At 41.4% G+C, this 23,156-nt stretch overlaps 1 protein-coding gene across 1 annotated transcript in view; it reads left to right on the top strand.

Annotated features, from left to right (window-relative positions):
- Positions 1-22,825, top strand: part of DCX (doublecortin) — a 231,654-nt gene extending 208,829 nt beyond the window's left edge. Inside the window, exons 6-7 of the mRNA XM_075323945.1 lie at positions 3,191-3,285; positions 14,882-22,825. Of these exons, the coding sequence (XP_075180060.1) occupies positions 3,191-3,285; positions 14,882-14,938 (152 nt within the window). The 3' untranslated portion in view covers positions 14,939-22,825. The remainder of the gene's footprint in view (positions 1-3,190; positions 3,286-14,881) is intronic.
- Positions 22,826-23,156: the final 331 nt, after the last annotated feature.

Below are 23,156 nucleotides of genomic sequence, written 5' to 3'. Positions count from 1 at the left end.
AATTCTGGGAATGAATTTTCCTCTCATTTCCTTACCACTTATAGTAGGGACGGTGATTTTATTAAAAACATCATCCAAAGACATTGGAATGTTCTTCGGAATGATCCATACCTGAGGGGAGTTCTGCCTACTACTCCTGGGATCATTTATCGGAGAGCGCCCACATTAAAAAACATGTTAGCCCCAAGCAGGTTAAAAGAGGAACTTCCTACCACCATGTCCTATAAACCTATAGGGGTATACAGATGTGGTATGAAGAAGTGTTTATGTTGTAATGACATACAACATGGGAGGATACATTTCGGCCTCAATCCAGGAGGGGTGGAATTTAACATTAAAAGTCACCTTACCTGTCAGACAGATCATGTTGTTTATCTAATAGAATGCGAGTTGACAAGAGATATGTGGGCAGGACGATACAGCCGCTTCACAATCGTATCAACTCACATAGACACAACATTAAGATTGGGTTCATGTTGCATGGTCTATCTAGGCATATTAATCTGCAACATAAAAAGGCTACCAGGATTAAAGTGACCCCTATAGAGCATATTCCTCCATATGTCCATAACCGAATGGAGGTTCTAAACAGAAAAGAAACTTTTTGGATATATAAGCTTGATACTCTCAAACCAAGGGGTCTCAACGAAATCACGGATATATTTCATGAGTAATCTAGATATTTTGATTCTAAATTATATTACTGAAAATTTTAATATTTTATTATTGGTCTTATTGTTTTGACTGTTCTTATTGAGTTTTTACTATTGTTGTACCTTTTATCTATATTTGCTTGATCACCGTCCATGCTATGTTATTGTCTTTTCCATTACTTAGGGGATATGTACACATATTTTATCCATATATCTAAATTATTATTATTTATTATTTATTATTTTTATTAATGTCATGGAGGAACAGAGGCAGTTTGTTGCCCTAATTGATTATATTGTGGTAGATTTTTTCCTTATGTTTTTATAATTGTTTTATCTATATATCTAAATTGGTTTTTTATCTTGGTCAGAGTCTAGTATTTTCATCCAGATGGATAGTGATTCCTTTGATAGACTCCTTGCCGATTTTTTAGCATATTCATTTTGACGGGATCTGTTTTCAGGTCCGTCATATATAGATATATATGTGTAGTTCTGCACTGTATCTTAAATCTTAATTCTTTTTCCGTTATTAAGATTCCTTTTCTTTCCAATTCGTTCTCTTCTCATTTTCTCTTTACGCTTTGAACTCTGCTCACCCTAGCTCTAGTTTATTGGTTCATTCATTGCACCGGCTTCTTGCCTTTGATCGAACGCATGCGCACCTTGGTTTTTCCCACGCTTCTGAACTCTCGTCACCCCTATCTTGCCTGTGATTATACGCATGCGCACCTGGTTTTTTTCCCACGCTCCTGAACTCCAATCACCCCTACCTTTTCCTTTTGCACCCGATTCCTTTTACGGATGTATTATATTCACTACACAGTTCTAATAGTAACACCATGATTTCTTCACTCTGATATATACACTTTTCTTCGGCTCAATATATTTGGCCGTTGCAACCTGTTGTTTCATTTTAACCCCTTTATATATGGGTTTACTACACTTATAGGTGTTTTAATAGATAATTTGTAGGGTACATATATGCATATATGCCTTTTGGGTTTTATGTATTGCACTCATTTTGCGCTCACTATTAAATCATTCCATGGGATATATATGTTGTTTTTCCATGACACCATCATCTATTCCGTATATAATTAATATTGGGATAGATCTTCTCACTTTTTACAATTTTTTTAGTAGTTTCCTATTTCTACGGTTTCTTCACTTTCTTTAGATCATGAACTTTTACCACACGTCGTTCTGGCTGTGTGGTCTAACTGCTTCACATTCCTTGGTCCTCATGAAGATTGATGGCCATGATTAGGTGTGGGTTCTATACCCTCTCACTGCGGTGTGAATTCTAATATGGTCTGGGACACAATTAAACACATATATATGTATGGTTATACATTTTTTATTCATCGATGATGCATTTATGTTTTATGTTATTTGTTTTTATTTTTTGATTTACATTGGTCATTTTATTAACGAAAAGACTGTTGCTGTTGATACAATTCATTGTCTTTTGTTTTTTCACTGGACCACGTCATTCCTTGCAGGGATTGAAGTTTTTTCCCGCCGATTTTTTTCTTTTTGAGGGCGGTTCTTTGATGTTCCACTGGGTATATACTGTCTGTATGCATGTGACTCTGCAGATTTGATGTATCTTGTGCTTGCTGGTCCTGAGGAAGGGGGCTGAGACCCCTGAAACGCGTAGACCTATGCCGAAATAAAGTGTACATTGATCAAGCTTACATCTGGGATCTCTGGCGCGGTTTTTAAAAACCCATCTCCGCTATCTCTCTCTGTTAAAGATAGAAAGTGTAGCTCACCTGTCCATAAGAGTGCACAGGATAAAAAGTTCCAGTAAGGCAATCCATGGGAAAAAATCCAGCTTTTCTAAAAAATGTATTTCTTCAGATTAAAAATGGGGTCAAACATGGGAAAAATCCAGCATGTAACGGTTTACGCGTTTCAAGGCCAAATGCATCTTAATCACAACAACAGAAGAATAAAAAGTGGGGTTTTTTTGGAAGTGCTGGATTTTTTTCTGTAGATTACACTATTACACCTTCCTGCTCCTGCCACAGATGAATGGACTGAATCAAAGTTATCTCCAATTAATTTAAAGGGACTGTGAGCACAGAATGACTGTTCAAACCAAGCACAGAAGTTCAGTGCACCATGGTGTGCCCAAACATTTAAATACACCCTCCCACCTCCATGTTTCCCTGCTATCATCCTCCCTTAGCACACCATGAAGCCAGAGCTGTCAAGCAAAGAGAGGGAAGCAGGGTGCGATAAAGGAAAAACAAGCAGGTAAGAAGGTGTATGTAATTTATTGACCATTCCATGAAACACTGAGTGCCTGTACTTGGTTTGAACAGTCATTCTGCTCTGACAGTCCATTTATCCCCTTAGATACATCAACTGAGGTATATAAATTGTTACTTCGATGGGAAGGCATGCCATTGACCCCTTCCTATAATGTGATTGTGGTTTGCCAAAGGGTTTCTACGGTGGTGGAGGACCTAATCATGGCCAGAAGCAGAGCCTGCTTATAAAATACATTTGTGTTTCTTTCTTAACAGCTAATGGAACTTCTAGCAGTCAGTTGTCCACACCTAAATCCAAGCAATCTCCAATCTCTACCCCAACCAGTCCTGGAAGTCTTCGCAAGCACAAGGTATTATGTTTCTTCTCCAAAGTTAACCCTGATTTCTTATTTAGATCATTAAAGTCGACCGGTCAGTGGATTTTACAATACAAACTCATACATTAATCAGATCTCGTAGACCTGATGAGGATGGTAATAGGCTATTGGCTGAACTCGATTGATTTGTCTACCTTATACTTATAATCTTAAAAACTATGAAGCTTACTTATATTTATATATCAAAATGGATGTAAAATCCATTTTCAGAGTTTACACTCAATTTCTATCCACCTAACCTCAGTGTTACCTCAGTATCTGTTCCTGCTAATTTAATTACAAGTGAAAAGGTTTTGGTACTGTGTTAGCCAGTTGAAAAATTATTGAATGTTCTCAGTGAGAGGAACAAAATTCTAATCTGGTGATACCTTTTAATGGCTAACTACAATAAAATAAAGTGATGTTACAAAGCAAGCTTTCGAGACATCTCAGGACATACCATGCCTGATGAAGAGACCTGAGATGTCTCGACAGCTTGCTTTCTAACATCACTTTACTTTATTTTAGTTAGCCATTAAAAGGTATCACAAGATTATAATTTTGTTCCTCTCACTGAAAACATTCAATAATATGCTGCTCAGTACAAACTACAGGTGTTAGAGTTGATGAGGCTGGTGTACTTACTTCAGACTGTATCCAACTAGCCTGACTAGTCTAGTTGTCTAGTCCTGACTTGTCTAATAACGTATGCTACTTGTATTGTGAAATCTGGTGACAGATCTCCTTTATGTCTGATCGACGTAAAGGGGTAGGTGATAGTATAGGTGATGATTTAGGATAATATAGGTGATCATTTCTAGCTCAGTGGAGATGCGAGCACCACAACAAAGCATTTTTATCTTTGTTAGAATGGAGCAGTAGTGCGCATACTCGACTGTTGCACCAGTCATTCCCAATAAGACTGCCAGAGAAAGCCAAAAACAGCATTCCAGAAGTCTCATAGAAAACGGTTGCTGCTTCATTTTAACAGGGATAAATGGGCTCCATTCTGGCAATTTGTGGGGATCCTAGTGGTTGGACCCCCGATGATGTAGAAGTTATTACCTAAAGGCTGCTTTACACGGTACGACCGATTGTGCAATTTCACAATCGATCGTACCCGCCCCCGTCCTTTTTGCGTCACGGGCGAATTGCTGCCCGTGGCGCACAAAGTCGGTAACCCCCGTCACACATACTTACCTCTCGTGCGACCTCGCTGTGGGCGGCGAACGTCCACTTCCTGGAGTGGGAGGGACGTTCGGCGTCACAGCGACGTCACACGGCCGCCGGCCAATAGAAGCGGAGGGGCGGAGATGAGCAGGATGTAAACATCCCGCCCACCTCCTTTCTTCCACATAGAGCCGGCGGCTGACGCGGGAGGCAGGTACACGATGTTAATCGCTCCTGTGGTGTCACACGGAGCGACGTGTGATGCCACGGGAACGATGAACAACTGTCGCCCGATTTCAGGACAGATATTATGGAACCTAGTGACCAGTACACGACTCACGATTTGTGAGTGATACTGCGTCGCTAGGAGGTGTCACACAGGCCGGCATCACCAGCGATGCCGGATGTGCGTCACAAAAACCGTGACCCCGACGATCTATCGCACGATAGATTGTCTGGTGTAAAGCAGCCTTAACACATGGATAGGTGATAACATGTTCAATCCAAGAATAATCCTTTAACTAGAACATTGGTAAGGTATATACAGCAGGTAAAATAACTATTGAACACGTTATCAATTTTCTAAGTAAATTTTTAAAGGTGCTATTTACATGAACTTCTCATCATATATCACTAACAAACCATGCAATTAAAACAGGCAAAGAAATCAAAGCATAGATGTCTATAAATTACGTTAGGTGTAGAGATGAGCGAACCGGTCCCGGTTCGGCTCGAGGCCGGTTCGCCGAACGGGGGTCCCGTTCGAGTTCGGTTCGTCGAACGTTCGACGAACCGAACTCGAACCAATAGGCTATAATGGGAGGCAATCACAAACACATAAAAATGCATTATAAATGTACACAAACAGTTAATAAACATTGCCATAACACTTACCGGTCCTCGCGATCCCTTCTGCACTCTGTCTCCTGCCGCTATTCCATCCGATGATCGCTGAATCCTCCCGGTGACCTGCACTGCCAGCAGAGAAGCAGGACCTATCGTGACGTCAAAATAGCCATGTGACCAGTCACGTGGCTATTATCTCATTGGCTACAGACTGGTCACATGACTATGACACGTCATGTAGGACCTGCGAGTGCATCTCTCCGGTACACGGTGCACATATGTGTATCGCCGTGTACCGGCGACATGCTCTAGCACACGGTCGACTCCCCGTTCCGTTAGGGACCGGCTGACACAGCCGGTCATTAACGGAGATCACCGTTGCCATAGCAACGCAGTTAGCGGTGACGTCACCGCTAACCGCGGCTCCGGGAGCACCGTTGCTATGGTAACGCGTCTGTCAGCGTTACCGCTGTTACCGCTAGCAGCCAGCAGTGATCACTCACGGAGTGAAGGCTGCACGCTGCTTCCCGATTGTAGTGAGCATTGTAGTTAGGATGGAGGTTCCCCAGCCCCAAGTGATGCCCCTCACTACAATCGTCACTACTACTACACTAGAAAGAAAGAAGACAGAAGAGCAGGATCGTGGAGGGCTGACAGGGGTAATAAAGATGGAGTCTCTAATGTGTCTGTGTATTTATTTCTATTAAAGTATTTTTTCTCTGTGTGGTGTCTTTTTTTAACCCTTTATTGGAGATTCTTAATGGCCGGGTCAAACGTGCCTGACATTAAGAATCTCTGGCTTAATACTGGCTGGTAAAACAAAGCCAGTATTAACTCATGATTACCCAACAAGCCACCCGGCTCCAGGGCTGTTGGAAGAGTTGGATACAGCGCCAGATGATGGCGCTTCTATGAGAGCGCCATTTTCTGGGACGGCTGCGGACTGAAATCCGCAGCAGAGGCGCCCACAAACCTCGGGCTAACCTGTGCTGCGGATTCCAATCCCCAGCTGCCTAGTTGTACCCGGCTGGACACAAAAATAGGGCGAAGCCCACGTCATTTGTTTTTTAATTATTTCATGAAATAAGTGAAATAATTAAAAAAAAACGGGCTTCCCTATATTTTTGGTTCCCAGCCGGGTACAAATAGGCAACTGGGGGTTGGAGGCAGCCCGTGGCTGCCAGCTGTACCTGGCTAGCATACAAAAATATGGCGAAGCCCACGTCATTTTTTTGGTGGGCAAAAATCTTCTGCATGCAGTCCTGGATGGAGTATGCTGAGCCTTGTAGTTCTGCAGCTGCTGTCTGCTCTTCTCCATACAGACAGACAGCAGCTGCAGAACTACAAGGCTCAGCATACTCCATCCAGGACTGTATGCAGAAGTTTTTTGCCCCCTGAAAAAATTATGTGGCTTCGCCATATTTTTGTATGCTAGCCAGGTACAGCAGGCAGGTACGGCTGCCCCCAACCCCCAGTTGCCTATTTGTACCCGGCTGGGAACCAAAAATAAAGGGAAGCCCTTTTTTTATTATTTCATGAATTTCATGAAATAATTAGAAAACAAATGACGTAGGCTTTGCCCCATTTTTGTGTCCAGCCAGGTACAACTAGGCAGCTGGGATTGGAATCCGCACCACCGGTTGGCCTGAGCTTTCTGGGCCCCACTGCTGCGAATTGCAGTCTGCAGCCACCTCAGAAAATGGCATTTTCATAGAAGCGCCATCTTCTGGCGCTGTATCCAACTCTTCCAGCACCTGCCTGCTATACCTGGCTAGCATACAAAAATATGGCGAAGCTCACGTCCTTTTTTTGTAGCTTTTTGGCAAAAAAAAAAAAAATGCTTCCCTGGATTTTCCATTGCCAGTGAAGGTAACACCAAGCAGTGGGGGTTAGCAGCCAGTAGCTGCTTGGATTACCCTTAGCTAGCAATACAAAAAATGCAGTGGGAGCTAACATATATTTTTTTTAATTATTTATTTAAATAACTAAAAATAAAATGGGCTTCCCTGTATTTTGATTGCTGGACATCACAGTGCTGTAAAAATAAATCTTTAAAAAAATGACGTAGCGCTCCGCGGTATTTTTGATTCTCAGCGCAGATAAAGCAGACAGCTATGGGTTGCCACCCCCATCTGCCTGCCGTTACCTTGGTTGGCAATCAAAATACAGGGAAGCCCATTAATTTTTTCTATTTAAAAAATAGTTAAAAAAAAAAAATTACGTTGGGTCCCCCCATTTTTGATAGCCAGCTAGGGTAAAGCAGACGGCTGTAGCCTGAAAACCACAGCTGGCAGCTTTACCGTGGTTGGGGATCCAATGTGGAGGTCCCCTCAGGCTCTTTTTTATAATTATTTTATAAATATTAATAATTACACAATAAAAGTAGGGGACCCCCCAAATTGGATCACCAGCCAAGGTAAAGCGGACAGCTGTGGTCTGGTATTCTCAGGGTGGGAAGGTCCATAGTTATTGGGCCTTCACAGCCTAAAAATAGCAGGCCGCAGGCACCCCAGACGTGGCGCATCCACTAGATGCGCCAATCCTGGCGCTTCACCCCAGCTCATCCCGTGCCCTGGTGCAGTGGCAAACGGGGTAATAAATCGGGTTGATACTAGCTGTAAAGTCACCTGAGATCAAGCCCAGCAGTTTGTGATGTCATGGCGTCTATTAGATACCCAACATCATAAACTGTCAGTACTAACAAAAACAAAAAATCGACAAAAGAAATTTATTTGAAAAAACAGTCCCCAAAACATTTCCTCTTTCACCAATTTATTGTAAGAAAAAAAATAAAGGGGTCCCACGACGACTCTGGACCGTCTAGAATATGGGGGGGAGACACTCAGGGAACGTATCCCCCATTTTCTAGGAGTGCGGACCCTTCATGTGAGGAGTGTGGGTGCAATGAATCTGCACTCACTCTCCCCGGGTCCACAGCAGCAGAGTCCATGTCGTAATGGTTGCTACCAAAGCTGCAATGCCCTGCTCATGAGGTAAGGGCATGCCTAATCAGGAGAACTACTGTAGAGGAAGCTCTGCTCACTGGTATATAGGTGCTCAGAGGTAATAATAGATAAAATTAGTGAGTAACCTCGGCACTCTATATCTCCCAGACTAAGTCAGTAAGTCACAACGGATAGTAATGCAAAATCACTCTTTATTGGTCCGTATTAAGAAAATTTTTTTTTCATAAGCATATATGTTTTTGTCCAAAACAAGTTACAAATGACGTTTCGGCCTGAGCCTTCGTCAGATTGGACTTATCTGCATGTAATCATGAAAAATGACAATAATCAGTATCACATAAGAGTGAGAGAACAATAACATAAACTCGAACAATGTAGAGGTACAATTGGGATGCAGCAAAAAAATTGCAACACAGCAAGAAATGAAACACATGATACAAATGTCATAATACAGTACAAGGACAATATAGTAATGACAAATATGGGGTCAGAGTAGACTTAGACAGCTCTGGTACGAAAGAGATGTCAATCATAAAGTAACATGTGCAGTAGGTGTAGAGCTACACTATGCATGGCAGAGCTAATGGGTAGACCGACCATAGAAAAAGTAGAGAAAAAGTGGAGAAAAAGTGGAACATAAGAGGAGAAAAAGTGGAACATAAGAGGAGAAAAAGTGGAACATAAGAGGAGAAAAAGTGGAACATAAGAGGAGAAAAAGTGGAGAAAAAGTGGAGAAAAAGTGGAGAAAAAGTGGAGCATAAGAGGAGAAAAAGTGGAGAAAAAAGTGGAGAAAAAGTGGAGAAAAAGTGGAGAAAAAAGTGGAGAAAAAAGTGGAGAAAAAGTGGAGAAAAAGTGGAGAAAAAGTGGAGATTAAGAGGAGAAAAAGTGGAGAAAAAAGTGGAGAAAAAGTGGAGAAAAAGTGGAGAAAAAAGTGGAGAAAAAGTGGAGAAAAAAGTGGAGAAAAAAGTGGAGAAAAAGTGGAGAAAAAGTGGAGAAAAAGTGGAGATTAAGAGGAGAAAAAGTGGAGCATAAGAGGAGAAAAAGTGGAGAAAAAGTGGAGAAAAAGTGGAGAAAAAGTGGAGAAAAAGTGGAGAAAAAGTGGAGAAAAAGTGGAGAAAAAGTGGAGAAAAAGTGGAGAAAAAGTGGAGAAAAAGTGGAGAAAAAGTGGAGAAAAAGTGGAGAAAAAAGTGGAGAAAAAGTGGAGAAAAAAGTGGAGAAAAAAGTGGAGAAAAAGTGGAGAAAAAGTGGAGAAAAAGTGGAGAAAAAGTGGAGAAAAAGTGGAGAAAAAAGTGGAGAAAAAGTGGAGAAAAAAGTGGAGAAAAAAGTGGAGAAAAAGTGGAGAAAAAGTGGAGAAAAAGTGGAGAAAAAGTGGAGAAAAAAGTGGAGAAAAAAGTGGAGAAAAAGTGGAGAAAAAAGTGGAGAAAAAAGTGGAGAAAAAGTGGAGAAAAAGTGGAGAAAAAGTGGAGAAAAAGTGGAGAAAAAGTGGAGCATAAGAGGAGAAAAAGTGGAGAAAAAGAGGAGAAAAAGTGGAGAAAAAGTGGAGAAAAAGTGGAGAAAAAGTGGAGAAAAAGTGGAGAAAAAGTGGAGAAAAAGTGGAGAAAAAGTGGAGAAAAAGTGGAGAAAAAGTGGAGAAAAAGTGGAGAAAAAGTGGAGAAAAAGTGGAGAAAAAGTGGAGAAAAAGTGGAGAAAAAGTGGAGAAAAAGTGGAGAAAAAGTGGAGAAAAAGTGGAGAAAAAGTGGAGAAAAAGTGGAGAAAAAGTGGAGAAAAAGTGGAGAAAAAGTGGAGAAAAAGTGGAGAATAAGAGGAGAATAAGAGGAGAATAAGAGGAGAATAAGAGGAGAATAAGAGGAGAATAAGAGGAGAAAAAGTGGAGAAAAAGTGGAGAAAAAGTGGAGAAAAAGTGGAGAAAAAGTGGAGAAAAAGTGGAGAAAAAGTGGAGAATAAGAGGAGAATAAGAGGAGAATAAGAGGAGAATAAGAGGAGAAAAAGTGGAGAAAAAGTGGAGAAAAAGTGGAGAATAAGAGGAGAAAAAGTGGAGAATAAGTGGAGAAAAAAATGGAGAAAAAGTGGAGAAAAAGTGGAGAAAAAGTGGAGAATAAGAGGAGAATAAGAGGAGAATAAGAGGAGAAAAAGTGGAGAAAAAGTGGAGAAAAAGTGGAGAATAAGAGGAGAATAAGAGGAGAAAAAGTGGAGAAAAAGTGGAGAAAAAGTGGAGAAAAAGTGGAGAATAAGAGGAGAAAAAGTGGAGAATAAGTGGAGAAAAAAATGGAGAAAAAAATGGAGAAAAAGTGGAACACCCTTTGGTACCTTTCATGTGGCACTAAGGGGTGCTTAGCTTTGTATTTAGCCAAAAAAATGAAAAAAAAATGACATAGGGTTCCCCCTAGTTTTGTAGCCAGCTAGGGTAAAGCAGACGGCTGCAGCCTGCAGACCACAGCTGGCAACCTCACCTTGGCTGGTAATCCAAAACTGAGGGCACCCCACGCTGTTATTTTAAATTAAATAAATAATTAAAAAAAAAAAACACGTAGGGGTCCCCCAAAATTGGATCACCAGCCAAGGTAAAGCAGACAGCTGGGGCCTGATATTCTCAGACTAGGGAGGTCCATGGTTATTGGAATCTCCCCAGCCTAAAAATAGCAGGCCGCAGCCGCCCCAGAAGTGGCGCATCCATTAGATGCGCCAATCCTGGTGCTTCGCCCCAGCTCATCCCGCGCCCTGGTGCGGTGGCAAACGGGGTAATATTTGGGGTTAATACCAGATGTGTAATGTCACCTGGCATCAAGCCCTGGGGTTGGTGAGGTCAGGCGTCTATCAAATACCCGACATCACCAACCCAGTCAGTAATAAAAAAAAAAATACACGACAAACACATTTTTATTTGAAAAAACACTCCCCAAAACATTCCCTCTTTAACCAATTTATTAGATTGAAAAACAAATCCAGGTCTGGTGAAATCCAAGGGGTTGCCATGACGATGCACACTGTCCCAGTCAATGAAGAGCAGGATGTTCCCCATTGGCTGGGAGAGCAGTGCAGTGACCTGAGCTAACATCAATGGGTCAGCCCAGGTCACTGCAGGGGATGACAAGTGCTGCTGTCAGCGAGGTACATTACCTGCGCTGATCTCCAGCACACTGACAGCCCCTGTCACTGAGGTCAATGACCGGCGCCTTCACATCAAGTATCGCGAGAGGTCCGTGACGTCACCGCCAGTGTCAGTCTCGGGTCGGAAGCGATAGGTGATGTGACAAGCGGCGGCCATGGAGGACAGTGACAGCGCTGAGGTCGGGATGGCGGGACTTCATCACCGCAGGTAAGCCGAGCGAGCGAGCGAGCGGGCGGGCGGGCGGGCGGGCGGGCGGGGGGGGGGGTGGATGTGTGTGTGTGTTTGTGTATGTGTATGTATGTGTACATGCCGCGGGCAGGAGGGGGTGGAGCGAGCTGAGCGGGATAGTGTGGGCTTCCTGCACGTAACTAAGATAAACATCGGGTTACTAACCAAAGCGCTTTGCTTGGATACCCGATGTTTATCTTGGTTACCAGCTTGTGGCAGGCTGCCAGCGATGGCTCCTGCTCACTGTAGCTGTAAAAAGCCCTGCTTTTTGCTGCTAGAACCGTTCTCGAACGTATCTAGAACTATCGAGCTTTTAGCAAAAAGCTCGAGTTCTAGTTCGATCTCGAACAGCCCAAAAATCACTCGAGCCGCGAACTGGAGAACCACGAACCACGAACCGCGCTCAACTCTAGTTAGGTGTAATATTGAGAAATGACACAGAAAAAATATTTAACGCTCGAAGACAGAGAGATGCAAAAAGCCATGGAAAATCATGCCACCAGCAGAAATCCATCAATAATGAGAAAAAAATTCTGTCACTTAATGAAAAATAATATTAGATGTTTCAACTGATGGCCTATAAAAAGGGTCTCATTACCAAGTGCCACACAAGAAACATCTCATGGTGGGTAAAACCAGTGCGCTGTCTCAAACCCTTTGCAACCTTATTGTTGTAAAGCATACTGATGTTTGGAGGACAAAAGGTACTGCATATCACACCAAAAACACCAACACCATACCAACAGTGAAGTTTGGAGATGGGAACATCATGGTGTGAGGTTGATATCAGCACATGGCACTGGCAAACATTATGCAATTGAAGGAAGGATACATGGTCAAATGTACCAAGACGTTCTTGATAAAAATCTGCTGCAATCTACCAGAATAATGAAGATGAAACAAGGGTGGACATTTCAGCAAGATGATGATCCCAATCACACAGCCAAGAAAACGCTCAATTGGCTCCAGAGAAAGAGAATAAAGCTGCTAGAATGGTAGAGCCAATAACCTGACCTGAATCCAATAGAAAATGTATCCAAGAAACTAAAACTATGAGTTCAATTGAAGAAGCCCATGAAGCCTTCAAAATTTGAAGCGTATTTGTGTGGAAGAATGGGCCACTATCACACCTGAACAGAACATTCACCTACTTTTTCCATACAGGAGGCATCACCAACAAAGGCTTTTGTAAGAAGCATTAAATAGATTTAAGTTATTGTATACAATACTTTTTCCCCTTGTCATTTCTCATTATTACACATAACTTAACTTAATTCATGGATATCTATGGTTTGATTTCTTTGCCTGTGTGGATTGGATGGGTTGTTACTAACATCGGTGAGAAATTCATGTTAATAGCACGTTTAGAAATATATTTATTGACAAAAATTGGTGACAGGTTCAATGCTTCTTTCACCCCGCGGTATATACATGACCAAGATGAGAAGGTAATATTTATTACAAAAGGAGTAGCATTTTTTTTGTCATATTAAAAAAAATTATGTCCAACCTGCCAAATACAATTGTCAACAATTAGGAGTTTTTTCTTTTACCCACAGACAACTATTTAGCTAAAGTTCCTCAACAAGACTGATACTAAAAAGAAAATTCTGAACATTGAATCTTTAAAATATTTTTAAGGAGCAGTCGCTTGGTCACATTGGACATTATATTTACCAATTAAGTGTAATTATATAAAACACACATTACTGTAATACTAGGGAATATCTGGATGGGGCAAAACGCTTTTCAATTCTCTGTATATAACAAAAACCATGGACCACATTATGGGTTATAAATTACTGTAATACTGTCATGATCTCTATGGGATAGCGGGAAACTAGGGCTCCTAAGCTGTCCCTCAAGCTAGGGAGCCCTATGGTATCCCTAATCTCAGGAACACTCCTTATGGTGGAGAGGCCTGAGTCTCCTTCCTGACCAGTCCTTATCTGATTCACCCTGGGACAGAAGTGAGCTGAAACTCACAGATAAAGACAGACAAGGGAAAACCACAACACTGTCACACACCACGCACAGACAAAGGTAAAGGCAATAAGAGGTTCAGGAGGAAAAACAAGAGTAGAAAGGAAGCTACCAAACAACAGGGAGTAAACTCCACAACCACACTAAGCAAAGAGCATAACTTTCACCAGTGAGTCTGGGACACCACACCTCACAGACCAACATAGAATAAAACTATAGTTGTCATGGGTGGAAGGTTTCAACTAGCATAAATAGGAGGGGAGCAGATGTGATAGGCCTCCCCACAATATGTGACCGAAGGAGCAAGTAGACCAGCAGAGATTAACTCTTACTGGCCTTCCTATGAATCAGCAAAGAGCATGTTGACACCTGAATCTGCCTGTGTTGATTCCAGACACCAGAGAAACCATTGGGCGGAGTGTCCGAATCTGCAAACTAAACAGCTCCCAACAGCTTTGTGCAAAACTCTGTGTTACAAATATGCAGCAATGTGTAGGACTAATTCTTGGCAATATATGACTTTATGGTTTTCTAATTCCCATGTATGGTTGTTTGTATTTTTATATTGCTGCTGTGTAACTATTATATTGGCATTGTATTCCTTGTATGTTAGTGGCATTTATTTTACTCCAAGTCTGTGTGTGACTATTGGTGGAATAATAGTTCTTGAGCTTGGTCACATGAAAAATGTGCCCTTCTATCAGTGTTAGATAGCTGAATGCTCGTTCAGCTGACCGATATCTCTGTTGTTTCTCCGATATGGACTGTGCATGCGTTGAATGGGCGAATGGAATAAGCCACTGGCAGATACCTCAGGGAACTAGTTATCTCAAGGGTGAACAAAAGAATCAGCATTGAAATTCTTTTTGCCCCATTCTTTTTCCAAAATCATCTGTCCGGGGGAGAATCAGAAAGTCTCCGCCCACATATTAGGTGGTCAACTGGTTCTACCAAGACCGACAGGGTCATACAACTTTTTTTGTAGCTAGTACGGGCATCTTTACAATGGAAGCAATATGTAGGCAATTTTTACTTTGCAGAGGGAAAAGTGATCTCAACTTATTCATCCGTACTCCATTCACTGCAGTGACTAACCAAGGTGAAAGGGGCAGAGATAGAACTTGCTGTAGTCGATATCACTCTAGTGAGGGAATGTTGATATAAAGTGCGGAATATAATTTTGGTAATTGTCAACCGATTATGTAGACATCAGTGGAAAGTTGACATGTCACGTCTCATCCTATCAAATTTATTTTCTAACAAATGCTGCTCTTATTTCCCCTTACAGGACCTGTACCTTCCCCTGTCCCTGGATGACTCGGATTCTCTCGGAGACTCCATGTAAAGAGTAACAGTGTATTGCATCCCCCCACGAGGAGGATCATACAGCAGAACACATCAGATCGGCACGACAGTGCTTTTTAAAGGATCCAATTACAGCTTTCTCTGTTATTTTTATCTTTTATGTGATTTATAGTTTGTGTCATGAATTACATGTGACCCAACCTGACAGGGATAACCAACTGTTTTATAGTGATGAAGCAGGCTTCAAAATTATGTACTGTATGCATGTGTGTCATTCTTCAGTTCACCCTAGAACTAAACATGGGCTGGAGAAGACTGCTACTATCACCAGCTTTTATCAATGGCGTCATTCTATGACGGCGTAACAATCCCGGCACATGTACGGTATACTAGGAAATGTTGAGAGTGTCTTGTGGATCATTTTGTATGTTTTATATTAATATCTAAGATTCCCCTTTTACATTCTGTAATGAGAATTCATATTAGATTACTCAATGGTTTATGGGTTTTTACTTACCCAGACTTATCCAATGTTCTTAAATATTAAGACTCACCCTTAGCACCAAGAATTAGACAATTTTGGTCAGTGTTTTGTATCAGCATTCCAATCAGTTAACAAAAAAAGAAGAAAAAAAAAGATTACTACTGCCACCCCCGCCTTCAAATTCACCTATCTATGAACTGAATATAATGAACAATTACCATTTAAATGCTCGGTGGATGTCAGATTTGGGAAGTCAAATTAATAAGCGGAAAATATTTCTTAATACATTTCAGGGAGTGACTGACTCAGGCACCAGATGGCCTCCTTACTTCCTCAGCACAATTCCCGGCCCTTTCCTTACAATGGTTTTGCCTCTGTCACATATTATTAGACTCTCCTTTCTCGTCTAGCACCGATCGCTAGCGACGAACCCTCTTCAACAGCAGATGGCAAAAATCTCAGCATAATAGGATGCCAATGTGAGGGTTATTAATCATGGATTTTATACATGGGCTCTTATGTTGGTTAATATGAATTTGTACATTTTTAGTTTTCTAGCGGTTATTATAGGAATAATGATCAATCAACTTACAGTTCCAGCAGACAAAAAACACACCAAACCCTATGCAATAAAAATGCTTCATGGTAATCCAAGTCTATAGTCAGAAGAAATAGCCAGTACTGTAATACCATCTGTATGAAACTGCAAAAAAATCGGCAGAGTTTGCATAAGAGGTACTCCAAAACTTAGAATATATTTGTTTAATTTTATATTTAAAGAGGAAATAAATTAAACGGGTTGCCCAAGACTTGCATATTGATTACCTATTTATAGAATTGCTCATCAATATTGGAAGGTGGGGTTCTGTTATCCATCAGCACCCCATGATCAGCTGAAATCTGTTCCGTCGGCGGCCAGATTTCGGCAATGTATGGAGCCAACATCGCAGCCCTATACATTGCTTGGTGGATGCTGCTGAGTGCAGAGGTTTAGCTTCCATTCACTTCTATGGTCATTTTGGAAACGGCGTAACACAACCCGCTCAGGCAGTCTCTACAATCTTGGCCAACACTGGACACAAGTTATACATATAGTGATTTCCTTCTGAGCTATGAATGGTAGAAATGGAAATAATAGGAAGGGCAAGGTACTATGCTATGGCCACCCTCACTCAGGTACTGCTACTCCTTACAAATGTTACAGGAATCCTAAAGTCCAGAAAAGGGTGGTCTGTGCCACAGAAATATATTTTGGGGTGTAATTGATAACCATGTTGCCATAAGAATAGTAGCTGATGACAATTTTCCATTTTATGGATGGGATGCACATAACATATACCAATATCTACTTTAGGATAATGGCTGTTATGGCTTGTTTTTTGACCACAGCTGGAGATATCAGATGGTTTGTCACAAGCAAACGGAAATTTAACCATGTACTGCATCTATCGTATATTGAATACTTTAATCCACTTTAATGTATCATATGAAGGTGTAATGCAATCTGTATTCTGAGGTTCTGCATATACGTTTCTTTGGCTATAGGACACTGGTTTACCATGAAACTGTAATATTATACATAAAACTGGAAACAAATACTGCCTCCATTTATATTGTACATCTGGTGCTTTTTAACAAACCTGCCATTTGGTTAGTAGTAGCCTGTGCTAAACTTTCTATGTTTAGCGGATGTTGCTACAAGTGCCTTATTGCCATAAGAATCAATGCAGGGTATACATCGATAAGGCCTATGCTACACTGAGACCTGCTGCTGCCTAGTAGGCAGGAGACACAATCAGTACTGCCTCAGAAGCGGAAGAAGAACCAGCTGCAGGTCTACACAGGCCTCCCTCATGATTTTGGTTGACCGGACGTTGATATTATGATCATATTTCAGTGAGCTGCTGAAACTTTCCTTGAGGTCCTCTGTGTTAGGCTGGTTGCACACATCAAACATTTACGGTAGGATTACGAAACTGTTGAGTTTGGTTCAGGAGACCCGTGACCAGTTTGGACCTTATGATCCATATTCGGACTATAAATGTCGGACGTGTGAAATCAACCTTAGTGAATAGGCTGCATTGATGAAAATATGGCATACTTCTAGAACAGCAGAAGTTGTCGAAGGCTAGGTCTACATATCGTGTAAAAATCACCCAGCACAGCAAGCCTTAAAATCCATACCAAAATCCACAAATATAACAAATGCATATTTCATTATTGATTTTGGTGCAGAATTTAATCATCATAGATATCATTCAGTGTATTCTAATCTGCTGTTAAAATCCACATTTCCTACTAGACAAAGTATGGATTTGGAAATCTGAAATGTGACTACAATCCACTGTGGATTTTTTTTACTTTGCGAATGAATGGGATTAGTAGAAATTGATTCCATAACTGAAATTCTACCAGTAAGCGATGTGTAAATCAACTCTTATAGCCCAGACCTTCTACAATGGCATTTCTAAGCTGTAGTCATACAGTTCCATTACCAATCTGTGTGAGCATGCCCTTACCTACCATACACCTAATAGCAGAATTACAGTCCCTAATGGATCGTTCTTGCCTATATGTCATGATCACTCCACAAAACACTGTGATGGGGTTTTTTCTTTTCATCTCTCAATGTTTTTGTAACCTTTTTCTAACATTTCCTATAACTGTAGACTCATGATTATCAAGAACACATTTTATTAACTCGTGTTTCATTGTTGCAGACTCTCTAGGGAGAGAAAAAAAAATGAATTACATTTTTCGGTATTTTATCAAACTTTTGTTATTTGTGAAATCGGAAACTATTTCGAAATTTACTTTGTAAGAAATATCAATGTTGATCCTGTACATGAATACATCTTCTATGAATAGTACCTTAAGATAAACTCATTTCAACTTTTCAAATCTTATACTACTATTCATGGTTCATTTTCATTGCATACAATGGTACATGTTTTTTTTAGTTGGCCTATTAACAATTAAATTAATTAAAGCAGAAAGTAGTTCATCCAAACCCGTCTTGAGAACAGAGAACCATAGTATCAGTTTACCCAATAATGGTCATCATCACTCTTGTACTATTTAGCCTCATACAGCCATATTCAGACTGAAAGCTAAAAACATTATCCAACTTTTCTGCCATTTTCCAGCCCTGGCCCTGATCTGTGATTACCTTTACTAGTGAAACTCTCAGTATGGAGGAGGTTACAGAGTAATTAGATTGCTTGTCTTCACAGGCTCCCAAAGGACAATTGATTACTGAATGTCTGATGTAGTGATCTAATTATCTGGTGAATGGTTTTAACCACTGACGTCTCAGTATTATGTAATCCATCGCTTCGGCATCAATGATAATTCATAGGCATCTCTGTTTTAATTTTAACCATAAAGGTAGTACCAGATGATCCAGCTGGCCACATGTAATCAAAATTCCACCCACCCCTATGGCATATTAACCCGCCGGAGGGAGACGGAGCTTTGGTCATGCAGCAGCCGCACTGCCACCGTACCATCTGGCCATGCTCTACAAATTTGATCAATATGACTGGACCTGTACAGACAAACATTCCTACCTGAATCATTCATCTCATCAATAAGCATGATGATAAGCCGTGTATCATATAAAATATCTTTTATGGGAAGTAATCTGTTATGTATGTCTTGAAGAAGAAGCATCAATATAGTTAAGGTGGAACATTAAAGGCTATTGTCACTGGAATAGATTTAAAAGGGTGGTTCACTTCTTGGAAATAGTGGCCACATCCCTGTAAAACTGATAGGGGAGGCTTTTTCTAAATACCTTGTTCAGCCAATTCTGCCTCTGAGCGGCACTAATTGTGGTTTGCTCATCCCCATGAGGTGACCCCCCTAGGGCTCCATGACCTCTGAGATCTGGCGATGTCAGGTCAACTTCCAGTTGACCTGACATTACATTGGTCGTCCTGAGCGACTGGGCTGTGGGCGGCATTTCACTGCTCATCACAGCCCAGCATTGCTCCCGCTTGCAACGCTCTGCAGTGAAGGAGCAAGAGCCCAAGATGCTGTGCTGTGATGTGCGGTGAAACGACGCCCAGAGCGGAGTCATTCAGGGAAACTGTGGCCGGCCTCGGTGATTTCAGGTCATCTGGATATTGATCTCAGAGGTCACGGAGCCCGGGGGTCACTTCATGTTGATGAGCGGACCACAATAGTGCCACTCAGAGGAATAATTGGCTGAACAATGTGTTTGAAAAAAACCTTCTCTATTAGTTTTACAGATATGTGGCCACTATTGCAGAGTAGTGAACCACCCCTTTAATTGTACAAGTTTACTTGGTGGAGAAAGGTTGAACTTGATGGACCAAAGTCTTTTTTCAACCTATGTAACTATATGTGTGTAATACCGCACCTATCGAAATGGCCGCCTAAGGCCAATGATGTACCAACTCTGGTCATGCGAATGTTCAGATGATTCACACAACAAACAACATTTCTGCTATGTGTCTGTGATTTGACATCCTGCCATTTTAGTTGTAGGTGACTTATATTGAATCTTAAAGGAGCAAAGTCACCTGTGATTTGGAACCAGAAGTAGTCATAGGGCTTGAATGTTAAGGGGCTTGTTTCACCAGTGATCCTTAGGAGCACACAACCCCCTAAGCCTCCTGGTTTCATGCTTGATTGACAGTTTGGCCAGCAGCATCATTGCATCGATGGCCTCAGCTGTGTACTCGCTGATGCTGCGAGGAATAAAGCGCAGTCACTTTGAAGCTGTGCACATAGGAAGCTAAGCGCATGCGCCGATGATTCTGACTACCTTCAGGATAGTGCTTACAAGTTCTATTGTAAGGAACATGTTTGACCACCACTAAAAGATGGCAAAGGTGTCCAGTAATCTAGGCAATGAGCAGTAAACACTAAAAACAAAGTTCTTGAGAATTGTTTTTACAAACATTTTGCAATATTTTTTATTTAAAATCATGAAAATAACCCTTTATCAAGAAACATGAATATTTGTATTGAGCCAGGGGGGTATGCCATCCTTTAGGGCCCTGCAGAATGACTGACATTGATCATGGAGGGTAGGGGCATCCTGTATATGACAAACACTTTTTTTTCCATCCTTATAATGGGCACCTTGGAAGACAAGGTTGAAGGTATAATTTAGCACCATAATTCATTGTAAACATAAAAGGGGCTTGTGTCAGTGATAGGTCCTCTTCACCGTCCTTTTTTCAGATAATAAATCTATATATACACATGACATGTGGTGGCTCAAAAAAGTTATTACACGTTTTGGACTGACTATGCCAACGTTTTGCACAAAGTTACTATTTATTTTCCAACCTGGATCTAGACAAACCGTATTATAATATAAAAGACATCCCAATAATGTGATTCTTTTGTCCTGAAAAGCACAGAACCACTTTTATACGTCCTATGATACATTAGTCAAATTGTCTTGGGGCTAAAATGACATATTAGGTAGAACATAAATAGAAATTGTCCCAATACATACAGAGTGGCGATTTATATATGATGATGCTTGGCGTGCTAGGAGCGGCTAATGTCATTTCTCAGTAGATGTTCATGAGCAATCGATGCAGGTTCCCCATCCCGTCCCGGAGTATTCAGCTTTGACTGTGCCATGGTTATTGTACTATGTGTTGTGTCCTGCGTGTCTTCTCTACAAGAATGTTTAGGGGATATATTGCACTGTTATTTGGTGTCATTCATTAGACAAGTGACACAGGTAATTGAATGTAAGCACTAGGAAACCTGCACAGACTTATGGAAGTATGGCGGGCTCGATATTTAGTTCATGGGTGCAGACTTAGGCAACCTGTGGATGAACTACAACTCCCAGCATAATTTTTTTTATTAGGCTGGGGGTTGTTTACAAATGCCTTAGAGGATGCTAAGGAAATAAATGTTACTGTTGTCTGAGTATTTCAGGAGAATTGGCTTTATATATATTAACCTATGAAATGATCACATTGTGAGTTATGTGCTACAATTGGGTACTGTCATATGCAAAATGGTTTGCACATGGTTTGGGAAGCTGAGGAACATTACATACCTTTTATTGAAGATTTAGTAGTTCTTGAAGGTACATATGCCAAGATGCGGAGTGCAATATGCCTCTAGGAGTGCAAAAGGCATCTAGACCCCATCCTATTTGCCAAAACAGCCCTAACCCTTTTGCAGGCTGGTTTGCAAGAATATCCAGGCAAAAAAGTATGTGAAGATCATTTATATACAGTACTCAATGAAGTATTTTCAGGAGACCCATTTTAAAGGGAATCTGTCACCAGGTTTTTGTCACCTAATCTGAGCGCGGCATAATGTAGGGGCAGAGATCCTGATTCCAGCCATGTGTCACTTACTGAGCTGCTCAGTGTAGATTTGAAACAATTACGAGTTAATCAGCAGTAGATTATCATTAGACTACTACTTAGTGTGCTGCCAGATAGTCCAGCATATTCATGAGCTCTGTATAACTGCTAGATCTGCAGCAGAGAAAATATTATCAAAATTACAGCAAACAGCTCAGTAAGTGACACATTCCTGAAATCAGGGTCTCTGTCCCTACATTATGCTGCTCTCAGATGGGAGAGCAAAAACCTGTTGAAATGTTCCCTTTAAGGTCCATTTACACTGTAAGATTATCATAAGAGCGTCCCTAGGTGGTGGTTTAATGCCGCACAATTGTCGGATTTTTTTTAGGCTTCGTGATCATATTACTGATCTGTGTTGTACAGAAAATCCATAGGCCCATACTGAACCTTTGTGTGCCTCTGAGTTCATGCAGAGATATGTACTTATTTTTCGTAGAACCAGCTTTGTCAGATAAAATTAGTGTCCCATTCCATTATATACCATTTTACGTATTCAGATAAGGCATTTCAAAGGCACGGTATGGCGGCACACCGATGGATGGGGACCCGGGTGCCATACCATAGGCATTCCATAGCCTGGGTGTACCAGAAGTTATCAGAGTATGAGGCCTTATATGAGAAGCTTTTCTATGCAGTGTCCCACATGACAGCACAACAAAACTCATTATCACAAGGATGCTTCACCTCATTGCAAACAATTAGCTTTTATTTCCAGAGGAAAAAAAGAGTTACTAAGACTATGACAACACTGACCTGCCAGATCTACAGGGGCAGCACATGTTTGTCATGGGGACCAGGTAGAAACGTATTTCTCAATAAAAGCCAGGCCATTTTTTGACTCTGATACCTTTAACACAAAGGTAATTTCTTTAAAACAAATATAAAGCCTTGAGATCTAAAGAATTGCAAAACTTAAAGGGAATCGGTCAGCTGATTCATGTTGGGCTGAAGTCACACTTGACTCGCGAGAGCATCACATTAACTGTCGGTCGTTCTGACAGTAGCAGGTCAGCTGCATGTAGAATCGGACTGGCTACCGGAGGAACCTCCAGTAATACCAGGCCTGGCTGTGGTTACCTGCACTGAACTCCAGAGCTCTCACCTGAGCTCCAGAGTGCAGCCTGGACTGAAGTCAGCGTTTGCAGGACTGAACCACGAGCGCCAACTGATTCCATGGCAATTGAGGTTCTGTTCATGTCACAGCTGCGGACAGGCCAAGCTGAACTCCGAAGCTCAGCTACCATGAACTGAACTGCAATCACTAGGGAATCAGTCTGCGCTTGCACTTCAGTCCTGCAACCTCTGAGCTCAGTCCAGGCTGCACTTCAGAGCTCAGGTGAGAGGTCCGGACTTCAATGCAGGTAACCACAGCAAGGACTGGTATTACTAGAGGTTCCTCC

The sequence above is a fragment of the Anomaloglossus baeobatrachus genome, chromosome 9, assembly GCF_048569485.1.
Source record: "Anomaloglossus baeobatrachus isolate aAnoBae1 chromosome 9, aAnoBae1.hap1, whole genome shotgun sequence".
Taxonomy (NCBI): Eukaryota; Metazoa; Chordata; class Amphibia; order Anura; family Aromobatidae; genus Anomaloglossus; species Anomaloglossus baeobatrachus.
The sequence above is the reverse complement of the archived record's forward strand: the minus strand, read 5'-3'. Positions and strand labels throughout refer to the sequence as shown.